The sequence below is a fragment of the Taudactylus pleione genome, unplaced genomic scaffold (genome assembly GCF_031769625.1).
Source record: "Taudactylus pleione unplaced genomic scaffold, aTauple2 ptg000562l, whole genome shotgun sequence".
Taxonomy (NCBI): Eukaryota; Metazoa; Chordata; class Amphibia; order Anura; family Myobatrachidae; genus Taudactylus; species Taudactylus pleione.
Genome location: NW_028284964.1, coordinates 3,068,535 through 3,094,189, shown reverse-complemented (window position 1 = coordinate 3,094,189; position 25,655 = coordinate 3,068,535). Strand labels below are relative to the sequence as shown.

At 46.6% G+C, this 25,655-nt stretch overlaps 1 protein-coding gene across 1 annotated transcript; it reads right to left on the bottom strand.

The window, feature by feature from the left end:
• Positions 1–206: 206 nt before the first annotated feature.
• On the bottom strand, positions 207–25,590 carry POLI (DNA polymerase iota). Its single transcript, XM_088452996.1, has 10 exons — positions 25,256–25,590; positions 24,172–24,294; positions 20,839–21,003; positions 15,148–15,300; positions 12,440–12,676; positions 10,726–10,904; positions 8,451–8,542; positions 7,620–7,753; positions 3,604–3,827; positions 207–1,555 (listed from the first exon to the last, which is right to left on the bottom strand). Exons 1-10 carry the CDS (start codon positions 25,368–25,370, stop codon positions 866–868), a joined length of 2,112 nt encoding a protein of 703 aa, XP_088309122.1. The 5' UTR covers positions 25,371–25,590; the 3' UTR covers positions 207–865.
• Positions 25,591–25,655: the final 65 nt, after the last annotated feature.

Genomic DNA, 25,655 nt, shown 5'->3' with positions numbered 1-25,655 from the left:
GCGCTGCTTGTCTCTTGCTGCTGATGCCCGCCTTTCATTTCTCCTGGCCACCCTGCTACTCAGGGTGCCAGGAGTTACTAACCTTAAGGCTGCCAAATGCTGCCGACGGAGGGGCTAAGCTAATGGGGGACCGCGACGAGTGCAGCACGCAGCCCATCTGGGTACCCCCCAGAGACAGTGGTCTCTGTAGCTGAAGACCCCAGCACATGCTGCAAGCAGCTGCGGTGGGGTCTCCCTGGCAGCTCCAATGAAGCAGACAGGCAGGGGCAATGAGCTGCCTGTCTGTTCCTCTTGCTGATCGAGCTCTTGTTGTAGTGAACCAGCTCCCTAGGCACACAATTAAGACTGACTTGTAGGGGGGTATAGAGGGGGAGGAGCTAGCTACTATTCAAATTTATTTAAGTGCCAGCTCCCAGTTATCCCACATCTATACCTCACTGTACTGAGACTGCAGTGTCCCCTAGTGGATGAAGGAGAAATGACTGTACAGGAAGCGCAGCCCTCCAGACGGACCATTCAATGCACACGCCATATGCCCAGATAGCCTTCTCTTGTTGCCGGCATTGAGTAACAGGCTGTAGATGGGGACCCCCACCTAACGGATACATGGAGGAGGGGAAATCCCTAAGGATAGATCCATAAAGTCATTTTGCAGTCCAACCTTATCACGCAAAACAGAACAGATGAATTTTACTAATGTGATCAATTTTTATAGTACAAAAGTTTACAGAACACGTCAACACATAAACCTTAATGCTTCAGTATTTCTTAAAGCAACATTTATCCATTAACTTTCTTTTCCTAGACATGAAGATTACAGTTTAAGATTTGTACAAACGAGAGCAATGATTACAGGTTACAGCATCTAGCCCGGCTTAAAGTACTTCAGTAAGCTGTTCGGCTGGGTTGCGGTGTGCGACCTTTGGCCTTTGGGGTTTTTTAGTTTCTCCTGAGATTTTTTGACCGTGATTTTGGGAGTGAGGTTTTGGTGCTTCCACTCAGTCATAAGTTCTTTCTGCAGCTCCACCGGAAGCTGCGAATATACATTCAGATCAATATCTGCAGGAAATAGAGCTTCGCGGTCAGCAGAATCTGCACAGTCCATGGCCACCCCAACGTCTGTGTCAGCACATTGATTCCGCACGGAGGTTCTGTGTGGCATAGAAGAGGGAGAATCGGCAGATAACCCGGGGTATTTGTCGCTACCTCTGTCCCTGCGCTTACACAAGTTCTCGGTCTCTTTAGCCAGAGAATGAGCCCCATCTCCGCCAGAGCAGTGTGGATCCCCTGTGTTTGCCTTAGTAAAGAAATGTTGTATTCCCTTAGAGGCAGACGTCTGGCTGCTTCTGTGCGTCCTTCCGGTACGTGGGCTGCAGAGGATTTCCTTCCTGATGTCCTCGGGGAGCTGGCTGAGCACTTCCATGTCAATGTCCCCAGGTAGCGGTACTGAAGCAGGGTGAGCCATCTCCGTAGCAGATAAAGCGCTAGCTGGCCTTTTACAAAATGGAAGATTATTCTTGGCGTTTAAACCCTGTTTTAGTTGCGCTCCGGTTACCTTACCAAGCAAAGAGGAAAAAAAAAAAAAGGTAAATTCAATTTCACTGATTTAGCTAAAGGCGAGTTATGTGTCATTCTATAATATAGACAGATTAAAGGTGTGCGCCAATTTAGAAACAACTTCTCGAATATTGTTTTAGGTTGCAACATGACTGAATGGAAAAGGCCATGGCTAAAATACTTTGCAACACTCAATACCTAATAAATTAAATCAAACAAAATAAAAACAAATGTGTACACACCATGTAATCCACTGAGGGGACACAAGATTTCCACGGGGCACCTAGCGTGACGATAGAAAGGTCAGGCTCCCCACAGCCTACTAAGGGACCCTTACCACGCTAGGAAGCTCAGTCACCTCATAGCCACGAGCGTAAACAGAAGTAGTACGTCTTCACTAGAACGTGATGTCTGGACCTAGAGACAATAAGACTGAGATGGCAATGAGGAGATGACGTGCCATCCCTAGAAGGTAAGGTTTGTGGTCCTTACTGGATTCATAGAAGTGTATTTAACTGACAGGAGATGCAGAACACTACCCCAAATGCTATCGCTCCATCTCTGGTGATAGTCTGTTATAACCCTTCTCCTCCAAGGGAGATGCTAATTTACATAAAACATCTACTCAAAAGACCATGTCCCAAATTCCTGTGACCATGGTTGAGCTTCCTGGTATGGAACGGTGATTAAACAGGCTAGGAGGAGGCTGGCCCTTCAGGTGGGTGGAACGTAACCCACTGTCAATGCTTGTCAATCAGATGGTGGATGTTACAAAATAAATAAATAAAAACAGTAAACAGACCATATTTACCATCTAGTGCAGCGGTTCTCAAACTCGGTCCTCAGGACCCCACACAGTTCACATTTCCCAGGTCACACAGCAGGTGCACAGGTGTACTCATTACTCACTGACACATTTTAAAAGATCCACAGGTGGAGCTTTGTGATTCTGTCAGGAGACCTGGAAAACATGCACTGTTTGGGGTCCTGAGGGCCGAGTTTGAGAACCTGTGATCTAGTGTTTCAAAAAATACACGAATTTAAGAAACGTTTTGCTGTAAATTACATCTTTCAATTCTATGTTGCGCTAAATTGTACAGCTAATATCCCACTTTGGAGTGACGATATCTGGTCACATGAACGACAGCACCATGTCGACATCCTCAGAATGGCGACATGGTATACAGTTTCTGATGGTTAGGCTGCGGGTAGATTAGATTCAGACACTAGGGGAATGGTTAGGGATAGTGGGGAAATACTTGCGAAAACAGCCGGTCCCTCAGAGGTCTGAGCTGTAAGTGACGGCCGCATGACCGGCAGGACCCGGAAGCTGCGCTGGTGATGCTGGGACATGGTAAGAGACCACCAGGGACGGTTTGTCGACTGTTAATCATGTCGACATATCATCCAGATACACACAAATGACGACATGGCCACTGCCGACATCTACATGTTGATCGTTCGCCCATGCCGACATTCCCATGACAACCTGATAACCGTTGACATGGTCGCTGTCGATAACTGATACCACACCTTCAGGGTCAGCACAAGCAGTATATTCATATTACGGAGAGCTAATCATTGTCAATGGTTTACAGCAGTCCCCATCCATTCCCTACAATAGAAATGCGAGAACTCACTGTCCCCCATTAGTGACATAGGGGGAGATGTATCAAACTTTCTAAACATTGGAGAAGTTGCCCATAGCAACCAATCGGTTTCTACTCATCATTTTATAGAATGTACCTGCAATACTAGCTAGAAGCTGATTCTCTCTTTAGAAGTTTTAATACACCCCCCCAACACTTCCCCAACCAGGCACCTTATCAATAGTACTTGGTCCAGTTGTGTAGCATAAATTTGGGAAACTGAGAGTTTAGATTTTCACAACTGCCGGCCGCCATGTTGGTTACTGCTGAGTGGACCATATATTACATGTACGGTAAATCCATATATAGGCACAGGTATTATGTTCCACTGTGCAGAATAAGAGATAGTTATGTGTACATTTATTAGGGATATATATATTTACTGACACAAACTTACCTGGCCGCTCGGGCTGGCGCCACTTCCCGACTCCCTCTTCTGACTCAGGTAAAACCCAATTGAGTTTCGGGAGGAGTTTGAGGACTTGGAAGCTTTGAGGTTGGAAAAGCTAACATTCAGGAGAGTTAGGTGAAAAGGTGACTTGACATCAATCATCTTCTCAAACAGCTTCATGAGCAGCTCCATCAGGGGGGACAACACGGCCGAACACTCTACGGACGAAACTAAAGAAAAAGAGAATCCACTGAATGACGATAGAAAGTTACACATGCAGAACATTCTGTTACGCCTATAGGAAGAGGATGTTCCATGTTCTGTTTCATGGAGAACTTCATGAATCTACTCGTTACCCAGCAGCATAACCACCAACTGTCCCGGATTTCCAGGCTGTAGTCCCAGGATATGAAGGGGGTTGCTGAAAAGCTATGAGCTGAACAATTCCTGATTTACTTATTTAGTTGTCAGCATTTTAATAATATTTCCACTGACACATTCCTGCTGGCCAGGTGCCCCTGATCACATCACTGTGTATAATGCAGTCTGGATGGGCCTCAGTGTTCTCTACTCTAGTGCAGTGGTTCTCAAACTCGGTCCTCAGGACCCCCACACAGTTCACGTTTTCCAGGTCACCCAGCAGGTGCACAGGTGTATTCATCACTCACTAACACATTTTAATAGATCCACAGGGTGGAGATAATTATTTCACTTGTAATTCTGTGAGGAGACCTGGAAAACATGCACTGTTTGGGGTCAGAAGGACAGTGGACCTCATTCAGAGTTGCTCGCAAAATGTGAGCGCTCGCTCTGAATGAGGGCGGCCGCTTCTCTGTAAAGCGCCGGCCTCCTGGCCGCTCGCTAAGCTGTGGGTGACCACCCACAGCTTTAGCGAGCGGCCAGGTTGATGGTAACGATGGTCAAGACCATCGCAACCATCAGGGCTTGCGACGAGACCCTTGTGGTAGGGTCTCGTCTGCTGCAAGCCCCAGTGAGCTTTCGGCTCTAATAGAGCCGGAAGCTCACCACTGACACCACAAGTGATGTCAGTGGGGCCGCCCCCAAAATGCAGGCGTTCCTTCGGGAACGCCTCCGTTTGGCCAGCCACCCCCCCACCCCGCCTACAAAAAGGTGCGAGCTGTCGATCACCATCGACAGCCGCCCCTTTTGTAGTGAGCCCCAGAGCGAGATAATTTCTCTCTCGCTCCGGGTCTTGCGCACGCGCAGTGCGGCCGCTGCGCATGCGCAGAGCCTCAACATCGACCCGCTAGCGAGCGGGTCTGAATGAGGCCCAGAGTTTGAGAACCTGTGCTCTAATGGAATCCTTTATCTAGAAATCACCTATTCAAAAATGTCCACTACCTGGAAAGATAACATTTCTTTACACATTTACACCACCTATATGTACTGTGAGGAGTACTGCTAAACAACTTATTAGAGTGGGGTACCAAGGTCAGTGTGGGTAAAGGTTGGCCATAAAATTAAATGTACCTTAATATTACTTATATGTCATTTGGGAGACATTGGAACAATGGGGTATAGAGGTGCTGGATGGAGCTTGGGCAGGTTAAGAAAATTGAACCTAGAGTTGATCCTCCTCCTAACCCCACTATTTACCGTGAGGATCGGCGCCGGGATTCTGACTGATGTTGGGATTCTGGGGCCGGCATCAAACAGCCGGGATAGTGACTGATTCCCATTTAGAATGCCTCTGAATATATTACAGGTACAGCATTAGACACAAACTTGGTATCTGCTAGCATTTAGGTCTTGTGTTGGAGCCAGGTCGGCTCTCTGGCTTAAAGCACAGTAAATAGACTGTGAGTACAAGAGGTCACTAGAGGCTATTCCTTATTCAGGCGATATCCTATTCAGTCCCAAACTGCAAAGAAACGTTCTGCATTTTTATTTACTTTTGTAAACATCAGAATTATTTCAGGAGGAAGAATTATATTTGCTAAATTCATGTTTTCTGGCATTTGAGAATTCATTCAAAACTATGTCCTGTTATCAAACAATCAAACATCCACTTTCATCATTTAAGTTTAACCAATGATGGTTATTAGGTTATATGTATCATGTACACACTAGACAATATGTCGTCTGATCCGGCCGGATCGGACAACATATCGGACAACATATCTGACACATGGTCTAACGTCTATTTTCCTTCTAATTTTTTGAGGAAGTTGGGACACTTCCTGAGGCAGCTGCTAGTGGTATTAATTAGTTCTCCCTAGCCTGTGAGCGCTGTAAGCCTGATTTATTATTCCACATCGTCTATAGTGTTCTCGCTATGTCGCCGACGATGCGTGCTCCTGCGCGTATTCAGCGACATCGCCTGTCGGACCTGCATGCAGGTCTGATGGGCGTCATCGTTAGCGAGGACCATGCTGCCATAGCTTCCTGCATCGGCAAAGTGTGTACGCACTTCACGATGCCGGCACCCCGCCGGGTCCCGTTGCCAACAAGGCCGGTACATCGTCTAGTATGTAACGGCATTTAGTCTGATTTGGCCATGTGTTGTATACCAAGTATATGGATCAAAGTTTACAATTGCAGAAATAAGTGCACACAGGGCCTGATTCAGACCCGGTCGCAAGTGCTGAGCGATCACAACCGGGTCGATGGTGGCCTAGAGCGCATGCGCACGACGGAGCCAGCTCCGTCGTGCGCATGCGCGAGACCCGGATAGCGACGGGCAATCCGTCGCTCCGGGTCTCGTACCAAAGGGGGCGTGCTGTCGATGTTGAGTGACAGCACGCCCCCTTTGGTGGGCGGGTCGGGGGAGTGGCTGCCTAAACGGAGGCGTTCCCATGTGAACGCCTCCGTTTGGGGCCGGCCCCACTGACATCACAAGTGATGTCAGTGGGAGAGATTTCGGCCCTGTTAGAGCCGAAATCTCTTTGGGGCTTGCAGCAACGAGACCCTTTCACAAGGGTCTCGTCGCAAGCTCGATGGTCGCGATGGTCAAGACCATCTTCCTTGCCGCTCGCTATAGCTGTGGGTGGCCACCCACAGCTATGCGAGCAGCCTGGAGGCTGCTCTAAAAAAAAAAAAAGAAGACCGGCCCTGATTCAGAGCGACCGGCTCTGAATCAGGGCCACAGTCTAGTGTGTTCTCCTCACTTTAGGGTGTGATAAATTGTGATGTTGTTCCAAGTAAAATGACCTCTATCTGCTAGGTAAATGGAGGTTAAGAACAATTAAATAGCATCTTGTAGGGATTTCCAAATAATTTTAAGCTCACTTTGGAGTGCGATCTGAGCGCATACTAACTCTACACACCACGCCTGCGCGGCGGCCATTGCCGGTAATTTTTGCGTTATGTAGCCCATAGGATACAGCAGCGCATCTCCATCTTCAAACGGCGTAAGCAGTGGGGCCACGCTCTGGAATGCGAATTTTGGTAAATCTGACAGCATCGCCACCCCCATGGAAATCTATGGGGGTTGCGGCTGCTGTCGAAAATGGAGAGAACGCAACAGATACCCGGGAAATCTGCCGCTGTCCCTCCATAATACATCTGGGAGATACTAAATATTTGCGGGAATCATCCGAAAACGGGTGTTTTTGGGGAACTTGCCGCAAATATGTAATAATAAATTTTGTATAAGAGAGAGATTCTCAGCGATCGCTACTGCGATCATACATGGCAAAGATAATCGCTGCTTTCTGTACCGTAATACCATAAGTGTGCGTAGCGGGACCTTGTGCTTAATTCAATCTGCCCCTATGGGGGAGATGGAGCAAAGCTTCTAAAGAGTGGGGAAGTTGTCCATAGCAACCAATCAGCTTGTAACTAGCATTTATCAAGTACATTCTATAAAAATGATAGACAGAAGCTGATTGGCTGTTATGGGAAACTTCTCCACTCTTTAGAATCTTGTTTCATCTTCCCGTAAGTGTGCTGTATATTTCTCAAGTATAATTTGCTTTCATGTGTAATCCAGCTCGTTGCATTATAATCCAGCTCGTTACATTATAAGTGGTCAGAACACTTTCTGCGCAAGAAACCCTCACCGCTGCTCACGTTTTGTACCACGTGCATCGGAATAGGACACTGGCGACTTTCCCGGTTAGAATATTTATTGGTTGGCGAGAACTGACGAAGGGTTAATCGCAGGGTGCGAGGGCTCCTCCCATCTGCGGACAGTCTGCAGGGCGAAAGATATTAAAGTCATACAAATCACATATAGTAAAAGGATAAACATTTAGGGAGAAAATCAATTACCCGCAGCAATTAGTGGGGTTAACCCTGAAAATTATTTCCAAGAGGTGGACTGTAAGAAAAAGGCACCATGGGGGGTTTAACGTGCAGGGAAACTCATTGCTTCTGCAGTTTCTGCGGAATCAGTGGGTTTATGCGATGTAACCTTCATTTGCCGTTCAGGGAAAAGGCTATTTAATTGAACAGCTTTTTCGCCGTGCTGCGAGGTTAGTAGGCGCAGGGCGCTAATTGAACACCCCCCCTTAGTGCAGAGCTACACTGCACGCAGGTTCCTTAAAAATACACATAGCCTGTGACAGAGGTGGTCTCAGAGTCACAACGCCCATTGCATAAGTCTTGTAGCCCTTTTTATATCCTGATCTATGGGAAGCATTTATATGACACACATATGAAAATACAATATTAATAATGGTACAAGAAGGGTGTTACATTTAGGAACTGCGTGCATTTTCGGAATAATGGCTTTTTAAATTTGGTTTCCAATATAAAATCCAGGCAACATTCCCAACGCTGGGGAAACTACAGTATACATACATGTTTATTAATATGCCTGTGTTACAAAAATATATAAATTATACGGCATCAAATATGGTTTAAGCCACTCACAACATTCATACACAAACCTGTCCAGGAGACTTCTAAGCAGCTCTTCCACCTTCGTCCTTACTTCCGATACCGTGGAATACTTTTTAAACGAATCTTCTTCACTAAGAGACTATTATAAAACAAAGCAGAAGAGGAAATAAACTAATTACTTTTTTTTTTTTTTTTACTTTTGTTTCAAAAGCAGCAGAAGACTCTGCAAAAAGATTGTGAGCTCTTCTGACCGACGACCAGAGCAGCTGATTAAAGAACAAAAAATATTTTTCAGTGGAGTTAAAAAAAAAAAAAAAAAAAACATAGAACACCTTAATGTTTACCTACCTACCATGCTCCATTTGTGGGACCCGCTTGGGTCCTTGCTGGGCAACACTCCACTATAATCTCCGCTTCCTACTCAACCTGTCTGAAACAAGCAGAGTGCTTGTCGGTGCCCCTACTCCTGTCAATGTTCCATTCAGGTGAATACGAAGCTCATGGAGGAGGAGGCAACAACCACCACTTGGCCTATTTGAAACAAGATGTGCTTGGTAAGAGCGTGGCATGGAGCGGTTAGACCCAGCAAGAACAGCAGAACATAGAACATAGTAAGCATTCAGGTTTTCATCCAGAATGAATAAATTGGGGCTTATTCTGCGACGTACGCTGCTGCGACTGCTTTCGTGTATTTTGCCATAGTCGCGTCTGTTACTAATGCTAGTATCAGGCCTTCCCCTGGTGTACAAGCTTGCGTGTTAAGCCGGGTACACATTAGATGATATATTGGACGATTTGTCGTTTTTGAAGTGAAATCGGGACGACAAATCGTCCACGTCGTCCAGTGTGTATGCACTATTGTGTGCTCCCGTGTGTTTGTCATAACGTCAGATGGCCCCCCCCACGACTTACCTGTTCCTCCGCAGGCACATCTCCTCTCCCGGTTGGCTCCATGGGGCCCATTTATCATTGAATATTTGCGGTAAAATCCTCAAACACCTGTCTCCGGAACCCTCCCCCGGCAATGGCCGCCAGTTGCTGGGACTGCGCATGTGCAAAAGCCTCGGCACTGGCCGGCAGATCTCTGGAGACATTGCAGGAACGGGCTCCTGTGTCCCTGCATGTCCCCTATAGTACATCCGGCCGTTATTGCAAATGCGATCATTAATAAATGGGTATCAGTCAATGAGGAGAGCCAGAGGCTGAGCCGACCGGAAGGACAAGACCACGGAGAGAGTAAGTCGAGGAGAGGGAAGTGAGGAGGGTGCGGGGCCGCGGACTAAGGCCTGGCACTGTAGGTGCAAGGGGAGGGCCGGGCCCCATAGAAGCCGCACCTACCTACGGTAGTTACGCCACTGTGACAGGAATTCGGCTCCTCCCCAGGCCCATAAATGACGAGACTACAATATCTGACAGGAAGTAGTCTCTTCCTCAGGCGCAAATTACGAGACTACAATATGTGATAGGAATTAGGCTATTAAATGAACATCACGCTGTCTTCCACGGAATTCGCCATTCGCCTGACCCCTTAGCCGGCACTGGAAGGCTGTACACTTATATTAGCCAGCACCGGTGACTACCCTCTGACCGCAGCTCACCACATCTTTTTCTGCCTCCAGTGTTGGGAGGAGAGCTGGGACACTGAACTCCACATCCCTGGAGCACAGTCTTGTGCAGGATGGCTGCCTGTTGCTATATGGTATACATTTCCGGAGACCTAAATGAAGAAAGAACTGGAGGGTGGCAGTAGGACATACTTTCAAGCACTTATTCCCCATTCTCAGCACACAGTGGTGCAGATTCAATTAGCTGCAGGATATGTAAGAAAACCCTGCTTGCATTATTGCTGGCACTGCTATGGGACCCAAGCATGCACGAGGCCTCACAGTTAATTGAATCTACCCCAGTGTGTGCAACGCTGTCTGCCAGCCAAAAGTGGTGGCAGCTGAAATGATTGAAACAGAAATTAATAAAATAATAATTTAAGGCTTCTATAACATCCAACTTGTTTCTGCCCAAGTTCTTTCTATTGCGCATGTGTGCAGCTTAGTAGTAATAATAAGATGTACCGACGACAACATAGGAAATGCAGCTTGATGCTCGTTCACCTTGACGCAACTAAACCAAACTCTTGAGAAGTTTTTAGATCCAACACAGCTACCATAAACTGTCCACAGATCACCTGTTTGTTTCGATGCTGTAGGTTCTCTATGGAAAATGATCACAACTGAGCAAAAAATTATACAAGACAAATCCCGTACATTGCAATCTCATCATCCATGACAAATGACTGAGGTTTCTATTTGCCAAAATCTCCCGTACCTGTGGCGGCCCCGAAGGCGTTACGGGTGAATCATCCTCTCCTCTGCTGAGCTTTTGGATGCGACGAGCGACAGAGGCTCCCAAAACCTTTTCCAGGACAGCGATTGGACAGGACTGAAGGGCACATATGCTGGTCAAGGCCAAACCCTCAAGGTGCTGGGCTGTTTTGTAGCCAATACCTGTAACATGTAACAAAGACAATTTCTTAGCAATAATACTTTATTATCTGGCCAGTAAGTGAGAAAGCGTTTCTAACTATCCTGTTGTTCTAGTCACTATGGGGTCTATTTACTAAGCAGTGTTAGGAGACAGAGTGAAAAGTGATAAGGTGCCAGCCAATCAGCTCCCAACTGTCATTTTTCAAACAGCCTGTGAGATGGCAGTTAGGAGCTGATTGGCTGGTACCTTATCACTTTTCACTCGGGCCCCTAACACTGCTTAGTAAATAGACCCCTGTGTGTAACAATGCTCTTTGCAGCGTATGGAAACCTGATAAATTATTCTCTAACATTACGTATAAAAACCATGATATTTCCACAAATTTTTTTTGTTTTGCTGAATTAGTAATCCCATTTTAGAATATGTACTCAACGTTAATTACAAAACGTTGTCTGACCCTTGCCATACTATGGAGCCAATTCCAAATCGCACTTCACAGGTGCAAACGGTGAGTTTCTGCATACAGCGCAGGCTCAGAAGCAACGTTACGCATTTTTGCGTACGCCCCGTCCTGTGTCGGAGCCAGGTGCAACTCGGTTGCCTCCGTCACGCTCTTGCATCTGTAGCATTGGGGCTGGTGCAAGTGCAGATACTAAATAAACGTGATCAAGAGGAATAGATAAAAACATCACATCCGGGAATAAAAAATCAGCTTTAGACTATGATAAACTTTAACAAGAGAATTATAAAGTTATTGAAAACAAAAAAGTATGACAACTCAGTGGGACAGATGTACTAAGCCTTGAAGAAAGATAAAGGACCAGACAATCAGCTCCTGTCATTTTTCAAACACAGCCTGTGACATGGCAGTTAGGAGCTGATTGGCTGGTACTTTATATCCTTCTCCAAGGCTTAGTACACCTCCCCCAGCTGCCCCATAGGGGAAGAGGGGTGTACGTCACAAAGTTGTGGTGCGTAGCACAATCGGGCTGAACTGGCATCCTTGGAATTAATACAATAAATTGTGGCCGCCCAACCCTGTGGGCTCAGCTTACACTCCATGCCGCACGGCTCACACAGCAAACCCTGATCTGGGGTATTGTGCCTTCACATAGTAAGAAACAGGATTCCCTGCACCAATGTAAAGCACGGCGAATAACACAACCGACCCATCTAGCTGTAGTCTATTTTGACACAGGGCAACCACTTTTCCACAACATCTCTAATACTGTACGCCTCCATCTTTGTACGCACACTCTGAGTAATGCGTGCGCCGTGGGGCGTTTTTAGGAATTTTCACACCTGCGCATTTGCAAAACAAATCTCTCAGCTATGTGAACATGGCATTGTGAGTGTCTCTGGATCAGGCCTATAAACATTTTAGATGGAATGTCTTACACAATACTACTAACAGAGAACAACAGCATGACATAGAGGAGTGACGGAACAGTGTTTGTGACACTAATCATGAGCAGAATAATATAACATATAAGGTTCACAAACATTGTTCTTCCCACCACTGAAATCCCCAAAGGATTTACAACACTGGACTCACCTGGAATTCTATTCACATGGCTCAGGCTGTTGATCAAGTGGCTGCTGCTTTCAGGGAAGAGAACAGTTTGTTGGTTAGGTTTAAAGGTCCCAGAAACCAGTTTGGAGAGCAGTTTATTAGATGCAATCCCAGCACAGCCGGTGAGGCCCAGTCTGCTGTATACCGCTGCCCGGATGTCGGCTGCAACGTGAGACCCAGCAACCATCCTCCTGTGATTGCAGTCACTAAAATTTACAACTGTGTAAATACAGAATACAGTATGTAGTTACTATCATGGACATAGATGTAGACTCATATCCTAGGCACAGACCAGCTCTACATGATAAAAATTATTCTACCTTTATAATGACAATTCATCCACTCCTTGCTCCCCCTTGCACAAATTGTATTAGTTGTACATGTAAAGTAAGCCCTCTCTGATACAATCAAAGACCGCACCACATCAGAAGAGGAATTCTCCTGGTGTTGGGACTTAAGTAATTTAGGTAAGGGAAGCAAGGGGTATGGGGACAGTTTTTAATTATACTTTGTATCAGGCAGTGGTTTTATAATGGAAACTAATGTGGGGTACACACCTGGCCGATCCCGCGGCCGGCCAACTGTCCCGGCAACAGATTTGTAAAGCGTCCACTTACCAATCGGCCGCACAATATGTCTGGCCAGTAAGTTTAACCCTATCCCACCCCGGCTGCAGCCAAACCCACCACTCCTGCACCCTAACCCTCCCATCCCGCAGCCTAACCCTAACCCTCCCATCCCGCAGCATAGCCCTAACCCTCCCATCCCGCAGCATAGCCCTAACCCTCCCATCCCGCAGCATAGCCCCAACCCTCCCATCCCGCAGCATAGCCCCAACCCTCCCATCCCGCAGCATAGCCCCAACCCTCCCATCCCGCAGCATAGCCCCAACCCTCCCATCCCGCAGCATAGCCCCAACCCTCCCATCCCGCAGCATAGCCCCAACCCTCCCATCCCGCAGCATAGCCCTAACCCTCCCATCCCGCAGCATAGCCCTAACCCTCCCATCCCGCAGCCTAGCCCTAACCCTCCCATCCCGCAGCCTAACCCTAACCCTCCCATCCCGCAGCATAGCCCTAACCCTCCCATCCCGCAGCATAGCCCTAACCCTCCCATCCCGCAGCATAGCCCTAACCCTCCCATCCCGCAGCATAGCCCTAACCCTCCCATCCCGCAGCCTAGCCCTAACCCTCCCATCCCGCAGCCTAGCCCTAACCCTCCCATCCCGCAGCATAGCCCTAACCCTCCCATCCCGCAGCATAGCCCTAACCCTCCCATCCCGCAGCATAGCCCTAACCCTCCCATCCCGCAGCATAGCCCTAACCCTCCCATCCCACAGCATAGCCCTAACCCTCCCATCCCGCAGCATAGCCCTAACCCTCCCATCCCGCAGCATAGCCCTAAACCTCCCATCCCGCAGCATAGCCCTAAACCTCCCATCCCGCAGCATAGCCCTAAACCTCCCATCCCGCAGCCTAACCCTAACCCTCCCATCCCGCAGCCTAACCCTAACCCTCCCACAGCCTAACCCTAACCCTCCCCTCCCACAGCATAGACCTAACCCTCCCCTCCCACAGCATAGCCCTCCCATCCCACAGCATAGCCCTAACCCGCCCCTAGTGCCTAGCCCTAACGCTCCCCCTAACCCCAATAGTCAGTGTCGGGATTCTGGAGCAGGGATAAAGACTGCTCTTGGGATTCTGGCAGCCAGCATTGCGTGCGCCTGGATGCTCACTACATCCCCTTCAATGGATGTAGCATCCCATGCAAATGAGAAGGGGGGGGGGGGGGAGGGAGAGACAATTTAAGCAGATTCTTGTAATTTTAAATTAAAAAAGAAAAAAAATTCAACCCTGGCTCTAAAGAATCGATGGTCAGTTACAAAAATGAAAGAATATAATTTTTTGTGCATCACAAATCTCACCTTTATGTGTCAATAATGCAAAATTCCTGAATTACTATATTATGAAAGAACTAAAAACATTTTTTCACTTTAAGCCTTTTTTTCCCAGATTAATACATTTAATAAAGAAGTCTCCTGTTTGAAAGTTTTAGCTGCACTATCCAATGCAGTCTCTGGTTTCTGGGTGTTCCAGTTCAGGTCATTACAGGTAACTCCCTGTACTGCAGGTGCCTGCCTAACCCCTGTTCCTTAAGCTGGGTACATACTACACGATATGTCGTCCGATTGCGCTATTTGGAGCAACATATCAGGTACATCCTCTAGCTGTACCCATGATATGCGCGCTCCCGCAGGTCGCTAGCGACATCACCCATCGGCATGTCTCTAACGATGCCATGCTGCAGAACGCAGCATGACACGTACCTCCCCCCCCGTCGGACCCGGCAACGGCAAGTGTGTATGCACTTGCCACATGCTGGGTTGCGTTGCCGGCGATGTCAAGCTGGGTACACATAGTGTATTGGGTACTCAGCAATACTCAGCTAATTGCAGCAGGAATAGGATGGACAGCCTCTTGTAGCAGCATCAGAAATAGGGGCACAAAAGGCCAGAGACAGCTCAAAATCAAGTAGATGGAACCCTTTAAATAATATATATCTGGGGTGCTAAACTCTTAAGTAAAATACTCTACACTGAACGGTATGTTCTACTTTTGACAGCCACTGATTATTTGTTTCAGCAAAGAAAACATATAGAACAGATGACAATAAAGTTATTATGTTCTCACTTTGATCATTGTACACATGACCGGACACCTCTGGAGTTTTATCAGCCTGCTGGTCCAGCTCGTCCAATTTCTTATCCACCAGTTCTGTGACATCAACAAAGTTCTCATCAAACCCGAGCCGCTCAACCTTTGGACTGAATTCTTCCAGTAATTCTAAACCAAAGTGAAAGTTATCAGCAGGAGCAGCCAAAAAGGTACCTCGCCGAGGACAGGACAGAAATCCTGTCCGGTCACCTGCTTACTATGACCAACAGAAGAATGTCGTACAGTGCCAGGAGATGTTGGGCGCAGAATGTCATACAGTGCCAGGAGATTTTGATTGCTACGTAACAGCGCCCAACGAGGAAAATCGAGGAATTAAAAGTGTTTAAAACACTTTAGGTTTAAATATGAATTAGGTTTCATAACAGACTATGAAACACTTTCCAAACCTCAGAACTTAACAATGAACAGTCTTTGACGCTCATTTGCGGTGAGCTCACTTACATTTTGTATTATCCATATCATGCAACATATTATATACCAACATTACTCCAAGGTGCAAATCTGCACTGAACCCATAGCACGCAATCAGCAATGGCTTAGTGCAGCTTTGCTCCCCATAGGATATAGATTTGCTTACAGATATTGGCCTCATGTAGATTAAGGGAGTAAATCCAGAGATGGAGGCTGATGTAGAGTTGAACCTACGCCCCTTTGCAAAGTGCATCTTGCGTGAACTCACACTGCACATGCTCCAAAAATAGACTTGTGATGCAGACTACTACGCGTTTCGCTTACAGTACTGGATTGTAACTGCGCTCTCACCTACAGATGTCGTGCCAAACAGCAGCTCCCAACGCGCCAGGTCTCGTACTTCTCTGTTTGCAGTGTCTTTTTTGCGTGTTTTTCGTCCGGAAATATGTTTTTGTTGCAATGCGATGTAACTAAGATGCACCAGGCGACTGCTCTAATTAATTTGATATACGACACTTGTATACCCGTGTCTGAATTTGTATATGATTTGCCACAATGCAGCAACTGCAGCTTTTTTCCACGCCAAATTCCATTGTGCTCCGTACACAAATTTAGTCACACACAGACCATACAAATGTCACATATCAGTGCATTCTCCTGTGGCGTATCAGGCACGACGCATTGTGACTGAGACATTTTCGGGGTGAAGAAAAAAAATGCTTGGCACTAGTTGAGTTGCGCGGGACCTGGAGGCTCACTCACGCCGGGCATCTCGTCCCGTGGGGTGTATTGAGGCGTATGAGGACACATCTGCAGGCAAAGTTCTTTCAGCTATGCAGACCAGGATGTAAGCGGAAATACATGAATATATGTAATATAGGGAAGTGGTTGGTGATGATGACGATTAGCAAACCAGATTACAGACGCCCTTTGATTTGCGTACAGCTCTGCACATGGCTGAATATACACGTGTATTGCTACGTAAGCTTCATTTCAGAAATGTACAATTTACTATCAACTTTGCAATAAATGCATCCTCTTTGCTCATGCACGGTGTACATACAATACTTCTAGCTTCTCTCCTTCATTTCTATCCTCAGCTAGACATCACAATGCATAAAATATACACAGCGCTAGGCAGCCCCGCACAGGGACCAGGCCCAGCTTCCATGCTGTAACCTGCTTTCATATATTATAATGGCGTCTGTAATGCTCATTAACTGCGGATTCTGACTGAATATCACATGAGCTACCTATGTACTTGGTAAGACTTTTTCTAGTCAGAATGACTGTGATGCCTTAATAATCCATCAGACGGACTGAATATATAAACAATTAAGAGTGTACCTGTTGCCTACATAGGCAGGTGTTTTCATGGGCAGCACGGCTGGTGTAATGGTTAGCATTACTGCCTCACAGCCCTGAGGTTCGATTCCCACCATGGCTCTGTGTGAAGTTTGTATATTCTCCCTGCGCTTGTGTGGGTTTCCGCCATGTACTCCGGTTTCCTCCCACAATCCAAAAAAAATCACCGGTAGGTTATTTGGCCCCTGACAAAAATGAACCCTAGTGTGTGTGTACATGTGGTAGGGAATATAGATCGTAAGCTCCACTGGGGCAGGGACTGATGTGAAGGGCTAAATATCCTCTGTAAAGCGCTGCGGATTATGGGTGCGCTATATAAAATAACATAACAAAAACACAAGTACAGTAAAACACACAACAGTAAAGTTGGGTACACACTTTGACGACGGATCCGCCGCCAGAGCGGGTGGTTGGTAAGCTAAACACACTTATCAATCGGCCGCTCGATAGGTCTGTGGTGTTGGCAGTCCCTGCAGCCGGCGGGTCGTCCGTACACACATGCACCGATATACAGTATATTTCAGATATTTTGGCATCGGCTGTGCTACAGGGCCGACCTGGCGATAGAGAGTTTACAAACCCGCCGATGCACTCACGATCAAACAAACGATATATTGACAAGTGTGTACCCATACCCAGCTTAAGCATCAAAAGGAGACACGGGAGGGCAACTGGCTGTAGCTAGAGAGTCAGCAGGGGAAGGCACAAGAGCTCCAAATGATCCTGTACCCAGCGTATGGGCGAGCTGACAATAACAGAGTCGGTGAGGGGAAGAGACAAAGAGTACTAGTGGCAATGGAGGAGGGCCTCCATAGGCAAACGCAGGGGGGGTTTCCGTCTACCTGGAAACCCCCCTCCCCAGCCCACAATACAAATAGTAATGTAATAGAATTTTACTAGTGCTGAATGTTCTTCTCAGTATCACAAATGAAATCATTAGTACCAATGATGTTTTAACATGTATCAGTCAGTAATAAATAACCTGTGCACCAACTAGGAGATCTGGAAAACATTCACTGTTAGGGATGTGCTGCTATAGAGCCCAATATGTACATATATGTCAAGGGCAGTGCTAGGTTTTTCTGCTGCTCCCCGAGACTCCCGGACTTGCTCTAATACTCTGAAATGGTTCCCAAATCTAAAATAAAAACATTCAGCTCAGGCAGGATGGCCCTACTGCCACATTTAATGGCTTACTGTGATCGCTGGTCCTGTATATGCTGGAATTATGCAACACAATATACTTTGTATGACGCATATTAAAGCTGGTTAAGTGCTAATTCTACCCTCTTCATGGACTGGCCACACTCACTCTAAATTCAAGCATTTGGAAACCCCCCTCTAGAAATCCTGCGTTTGCCACTGGCCTTAGGTCAATAAACCCTGATTTTTGTAAAGTGTTCATAACACACCACATCACGGAACCCTAATTGGGGCACTTGTGTTTGACACCTATCGGCTTATAAGAAACTAGTGACATAACTGAGGCACTCAGGGGCCCATTTATCAAGGAGTTTTATCATAAACAACGAGTTTTTAAACTTGCTGCATATGATAAATGGTGCTCCAGCCAATCAGCTCCAAACGGTCATTTTTCAAACAGATGACAGGAGCTGATTGGCTGGAGCACCATTATAATACGGAACGAGTTTTAAAACTCGTTGCGTATGATAAAACTCCTTGATAAATGGGCCCCACAGTGTAATGCTTTCAGGAACAGCTGTACAGCCTACAGAATGGCAGCCTCCTTTATGCGTAGAGTACCATTATATTTTAAGTTCTATCCATATGAAAATTAGTTTTTTATATCCTTATAAAAGAAAAAAAAATATTCGGCTGTTAAATTTACTGTTATTACTTAGAGTAATGTAATGGAACTGCTGTACTCCATAACAGTTTTATTATGCAATAAACGCATGTTTATGAAGGTTATAGACATTTATTTTACATTACCTAATCTGTACTTTATAACTTGTTTCCCAGTTTCATTTGAAATTAACCAGTTACTCTCTGCTCTTTGAGATGCTCTGCAGACCTAATCTACAGGTTTCTTAAAACAGATAGGGAGTCTCCCAGCTTACATGGGAACTGCTTTAGCTGTGTGCGTCCGTCACCTCATTATTTACTGCGCCAGATTTGTATTAAGGGACATTCAGAGCGCTGCACCTAGGGGTTAAAGTGGGTCAGAAAGGAGTGGGACTGCATTCCGTCACTTCTATTTGGAGACGGAACTAGTTACGCCCCCTCCGGCCCACCTCAGCCCGGCGCTGCAGGGAGGCTCCATTTGCCAGACGCCCGCTGAGATTTTGTTACCAGCGGGCGTCCAGCTCTTTCCCCGTAGCAACAGCCGGTGGCTGGAGTTCACCCCCGAGCTCCGTTTCCCGCAGTGTGCACTATGGGAGAGACGTTATGACGTCGCTCCCGCAGTTCCGAGGAGCAGCCAGTCAGACAGCCGCTTACGCAGGAGCGGGGCTTAAGGTAAGTTTTTTCTGTGTAAGTGGCACAACTACAGGGGGCATTACTATTAGGACATTACTATTGGGGGCACTACTACTGGGAGCATTACTATTGAGGACACTACTACAGGGAGCATTACTACTGGGGCACTACTACAGGGAGCATTACTACTGAGGGCATTTCATAAGGGGCACTACTACAGGGGGCATTGCATAAGAGGCACTACTGCTGTGGGCATTGTATAAGGAGCACTACGGCTGTGGGCATTGTATAAGGGGCACTACACTGCTGTCGGCATTATGTGTATAAGGGGAACTACTATTAATTTTATGACACGCAGTAGTGCCCCTTTACACAATGCCCTACTGTCTCTACTTTTCAGACCGCGCGCCGAAGACGTGCAATGTCGTTTTATTGAAAAAGCGCCGAGGAGAGGGGGTGGGGGGTTCCACCACTTCTCTAGGACCTCTTTAATGAACACCATTGAAGATTGCCAGCATTCCACCACGGCTGCTGTGGAGGGTCTCAGCCAAGGTCAAATGATCCAAAAGCTTCCAGCCCGTTTATTATGTAGAGTCTCTTCATTCTGTAATAAGTCCTTAGCACTCATTTATTTTGTGCCTCCTAGTGTGAACTGACTGATTCAAAACGCTCTCCCTTGAGGTAGACATGGGGTCATTTTATTTCTGAATGTAAACATAGGCCAGAGGGTTAAACTTTAAATACGCCGCTTACCGGCATGATTAAAGTTATAACACCTGCACAGGTAAAATGCTGTAAGGTGCATTAAACCCGTGTTGGGTTGTGAGGCTGACAATCACTGTACACATAGTGAGTGTCAACATCATGATCATATACTTCTGGCAAATATGGTACAAAAAACAACTGAAAAGAAAAAAAATAACATTTACTCAAGTTTCTCCATAAGGATGCTGCTCCATCATTGTTTGACGTAAAGTGCCCAACTGTCTTTTGGTTGACAGAAAATAGGGTATACAGCTTACTACTGTACTCCTGTAATGGAAACCTGCTCAGGTATAACTGCAGCTCTTAAAGGTAGTGCTGAAGTCTCGTTACACACAATGGTAAATTCACATTTGGTGCAGTGCGATGGACAGCCTAAGACGGTGCAGCCATTATAAATCATAGACCTTAGAGGACATCTGGGTATGACGTAGACTGGCATGGCAGCATGTGCCAGGCTTCGCCATTCGAACAAAACATTTCTCAAACAGGAGCGTTCTCTAGTCCGGCGACAGTGTTCCCTAGTTTTAAACAAGTCTAGAAGAGCTTTATTTGTATGTAAATATTCCTTTTTGAATGCAGTGATCTGGTCCATCAATGGTATGATAGGGCTCTGGAGCTTTTCCCACAGTACAGATATGTAGCATTGCGGGCGTATACAGCAAGTACCTGTAACTTTGTAGGAAGTCTCTCTGTAGTGTGTCAGGTCCTCTCCACTGACCAGGACAAGCTCAGGACACTTCTCCTTCGCTTTTTTAATAGTCATGCATTTGTCAACGCCAAGCCTCCTGGCTTCATAATTACAGGTAATCATCACATATTTCTGTTGAACACCTAAACAAAGTGCAAGTTTTGGAGTAAAGTTTTATTTTTATGTTTTTAATAAAAATGACTATTAAAAAAATATATTTTATATATATTTGCTGACATTACGGGTTTACATTTTAGGTTCAGATATTATTACAGGAATAAAAATGGTAAAAAAGTAAAGCAGGGAGTATATATATTCACATATCAAACGCAGAAAGCAGCATAGTCTATTCATGGAGAATGTAACCCAACTCATTATAAAGATGATGTCTAACCAAACTTTTTAGTTTACAGAAGAACCTCAAATCCTCCCCAAACTAGCCAAATCAATGTCTGGAAGTTCAACTGTGATAGAAAGATGATTTATTTTACTCAGCGTAAAATCAATTCTTCCGAGTCCATCTGGGGAGCACTGCAAGACTGTGGGCTTAGAGGAGAGGCTAAGGAGTAAGCACTAAACAATTAAAACTATTGGAGCTGAAACTCCTCCAACCCCTCCTTTTGCCCTTCTAACTGCTGCAACAAGTCAGTTATATATCTAGCATAGCCTGGGGAACACTGCAAGACTGTGGGACTTTCTAAAGCAAGCAGCAAAAGAGGGAGGAATATTTCTCACGCACCGGCAGAGCCATGCGCATAACCTAACGCCCAAAACCCACGTCAGTGGACACAAGGGTGGAACCGGGAAAAAAAAAAAAAAGTTGATAAAGGACCGTACAGAGGACCATGGAGCCATCCAGTACATCCGTTCAACCGAGGCACCCAGCCTTAACGTTCACTCGCAGCCTGGGGAGAATGCACCCAGGGGAGGGTCAGGCACCGGCTGACCCCAGGAGACATAAGTGTATTGAATCAGCAGTACCACAGACCAAATGGAAGCAGGTCCACACCATTGGTGTCACAAAGGACCAAGAGGCCATCTGACTGACAAACCAACGTGGCCCAAGCCACGGAACGGCAAACTTAGAGTAGTGCAGAGCATCGGCCGGGCAAAGTGAAAAATCAGGAAAGGAGAACCAGCAAATGGAGCCACCAGCTCCAGGAACTGATGAGAGGAAATGATGGCCAACAGCATGCCACCTTTCAAGTAAGCCACCGCAAACCAACCGAGGAACCCCGCGGAAAAGCCGCCTAAGCCAAACTGAGGTCCGAAGATGAAACTGGTAAAACAGAAAGAGGCCGTTCTTGTGGCACACACAAGAAGGCAGAAATGTGACCTGACAGCTGCACCCAAGGAAAGGAGAGACCCTGGAAGCATGCAAGGATGCCCATAGAAAACTATAAGCTTCAACTGGAAAGCGACACGAAACACACACTAAAGATCCACCAGGCTAAACTACAAGTGTAATCCCAACAGAACAGCCTAGTGACTGAAACTAGGAGAAAGTACACAGGAGTACAGCCACCAAGTCTAGGAGCGGACAAAAAGCTCAAAAAAAAAAAAATACAGTCTCAGCAAGCCTAGAAAGGATGGAATGGAAAGTTAAAAACACCAACATTGGGAGCCTGTAAATCAGAAGCAAACCCCAGAAGAAGTTACTGGAAAATACCAACATGACCAGACCAAGAAGGGCATCCATACCAAAACTGACCTGGACTCCCTGACTATAATACTACAATAGGCAAACTAGAAGTCGGGAACATGGACATCCGCTATAGTAAGATCATTCCAATAACAGATGTGCCACAAGCAGGCCCGCATCTCCCAAGAAGCCAAGCCTGCAACCTTTAGAAAAACTGGAACCGAATAGAAAGGCTTGATCCGCACAGCTAATTCTGGTTAAAGGATTGCACTGCGTAGGCAATTCTAGCTAATCATACTGGCCCACTTACAGACAGGCAATAACTGCAGCCTCAAAATGGTCCCTAGATCTCCAGTAGAGGACACAAGATCACGTCAGGGAGTACATAATAGAGTCTCCATCCAAACCCCAGGAGGAGAGGAAAAACTCTGCAACGGAAAGGTCAGCAACGCAAAACAGGAAAGAAATCCCAGACCTGGAGAAAGGAGCTAAGCATCCAAGGTTCCAAAATAACGCTCCCTGAAGGTTGGAAAAATAACACGATCGGGCTGCAGTCCAATGGATAAAGACATAGCCCAACTGGCCGGCCAGGGCTGTGCCCAAAATACCAAGGAATGTAACCTGCTAAAAGTAGTACAGGCTATGGAAAGGAGCTCCGTACCCACCGGTCATACTGAAGAACAGTCACTGTTCATCCCAGGAGGACACCGCAAACCCCTCGCTTGCAGGATCCCTGGATTCAAAACAAAGGGGTAGGTACTATGAGTCTTGGGTCACAGGACACCAAAAACGGAGGGCAGAGAGAGACACCCATGCAAATCAAATTGCCATCCTGGGAATGGATAAACACTGCTCATGCAAGCCACATGACCAACACTGCAGGAGGGGGGAAGACTGGTTAAAGAAAAAAAACAGATGTGGGAACCCACGTCAAAATACGGACAAACCCGCTGGGGAACTGACACATGACAGCAGCCATTATATAGTCCTAGCACCCCAAGGACACTACATTATAGTCTGAAAATGAAGAGAAGCTACGTAGGTAACCAGGTCATGAGAGATGTGAAAAGGGCCCCGACATACTGGTCCACCAGCTCTTAATCGGAATCTTTATCCCTTAGGAAGGGAGAGTACAGCATAATAAATGATTCCCTATAGACTGCAAAATCAATGTGTATTTCTCGCAGCTCCGAGGAAAGGTCCACCTCTGCAGTTTAACACACGGGGTAAACCCTGCTGATTGAATCGCCCGGCGCAGATAATTTGGATTCCCCCGTAAAGCGAACATCTTCTAGAGCTCCAAAATTCTCACACAGCAACTGTTTGTAGTGTGTGGGTTGTTCAGGAGAGGGGAGGCTAACACCTCATTGTGTGACATTAATGCTTTCTGATGCTCCCATTGTCACCGTAGACAGCAGTGGGTCCACTTCTATTTGCCTGGGGACAGATGTGGAAGAAGGTTCATGTGCTCTAAAGCGGTTGCAGGAGAATGCAGGACTGCAGAATGAACCTCTTCCACATTGCAGGGGACAATTGTAGCTGTCCCTAAATTGTGCACATAGATCAAAGCTGGAAAAAAAAAAATAATAATAATTTTTTGACCCCCCATTCCTGCCTCCTCTTAGCACTGAACAAATATTATACAAAAACAGAAGAAAATAAAAATTACCAAGAGGTTTATCCCTCAGGTTCGGGTTCCGAATCATTTCCACTTGTGCATAGAAACAGTCCATATCCAGGTGCACAATAACCCTTTTTGAAGGCATTTCGGGTTTTGCCCCATTACTGGTAACTAGACGGGGAAAAAAAAAATACTGATTTGTAATACACATTATGGGTAAGACATATGGCAATATGACATACACCATTTGTTTCTTTAATATTCTTAATTTAACATTTTAAAATGTTATTTATTCATCAGTACCGATACAATTGGCTAAATGCGGTCTGTCCATAAAAGGAATAGGTTGGAAAACCGATAGAACTATAATCCAGCATATAGAGCGATGGAAATTCTACTCTGCACTCGTACAGACTGCTGACACAGGATGCAGATACTGAGAATTGCATCGAACGTATTGGTATTGTAGTTAACAATATAAAGGCTTGATGCAGAGTTGGACGCATTTGTGTCTTGCGCATTTCCACAAGTCATACGCAATTCAGTTGCGCCTCCACTTGCATATAAAGGGGTGTAACGGGTGATAACGTGACGCAAACACACAAGACATTTTTGTGAGGGCATGTCAATGGAAGTGTTGGCTGCGTGCATAAATAAGCCTGTTTACAGACGCATCTTTTGTGCCAAGGATGGGGCTGGTGTAAGCGAGCAATGAAAATGATGACAGGTGTCAGACTAAACATGGGGATGGGAGAAGCAGACCTGTCGCAGAGGTGGGAGCAACTAAACATTCAGGCAAATATCCCGGGACCTGAAGGTGGCTGATGAGAATCCCTTGCACCCCATCAGCTGATCTCAGGGGAGCCCCGGGCAACCCCATCTGGTGGTCTCAGGGGACCCTCGGCAACCCCATCTGGTGGTCTCAGGGGACCCTCGGCAACCCCATCTGATGGTCTCAGGGGACCCTCGGCAACCCCATCTGGTGGTCTCAGGGGACCACCGGCAACCCGTTGTGGGGGCAGCAACCCGTCGTGGGGGGCTCAGGGGACCCCGGCAAGCCGCCACTCTTAATGGGGAAAAATCATGTCATTACTTGATCATAATGATACATGACTAGAGGGGTGTAAGTTACATGATGCAGCGGGCTGCCAGTGCTGGTGGCCGGCAGTCCTGTCATCAGATTCCTCCTCCTGACACAGCCAGTCCGTCTCCTCGTCCTCAGACTCATCTTCCCGCGGGGAATCCATACTAGTGGTGGCAGGAAGGATCACGTCGTCGCCGCCTCCACCTCCTCCAGTCACTAAGAAGGCTACACAAGCTAATAGGGAAGGGTTCTATGCCCACGTGGAAGGTAGGGAATGACGTTGGACAGTAGCTGATGACGTCAGGGTACAAAAGCTGAAAGGGATCTATTCACTTCCAAGATAACAGCGCTGTGAGGGCACGGAACCGCACTTCCGCCCTCACCTTACGTCACGTCCGGGTTCTTAGCCTGAAGGCGTTTCCCAGCCGGGCGCGACGTCACAAGGGGC

What these genes read in the sequence shown, in the direction of transcription:
- POLI (XM_088452996.1), bottom strand. Translation starts at nt 25,370, where the DNA reads ATGGATTCCCCGCGGGAAGATGAGTCTGAGGACGAGGAGACGGACTGG. An exon ending in CTGGCAGCCCGCTGCATCAT is followed by an intron (nt 24,295 to 25,255) that starts GTAACTTACACC and finishes TTCCCCGTCTAG; the next exon opens with TTACCAGTAATGGGGCAAAA. An exon ending in CCTGAGGGATAAACCTCTTG is followed by an intron (nt 21,004 to 24,171) that starts GTAATTTTTATT and finishes CACTTTGTTTAG; the next exon opens with GTGTTCAACAGAAATATGTG.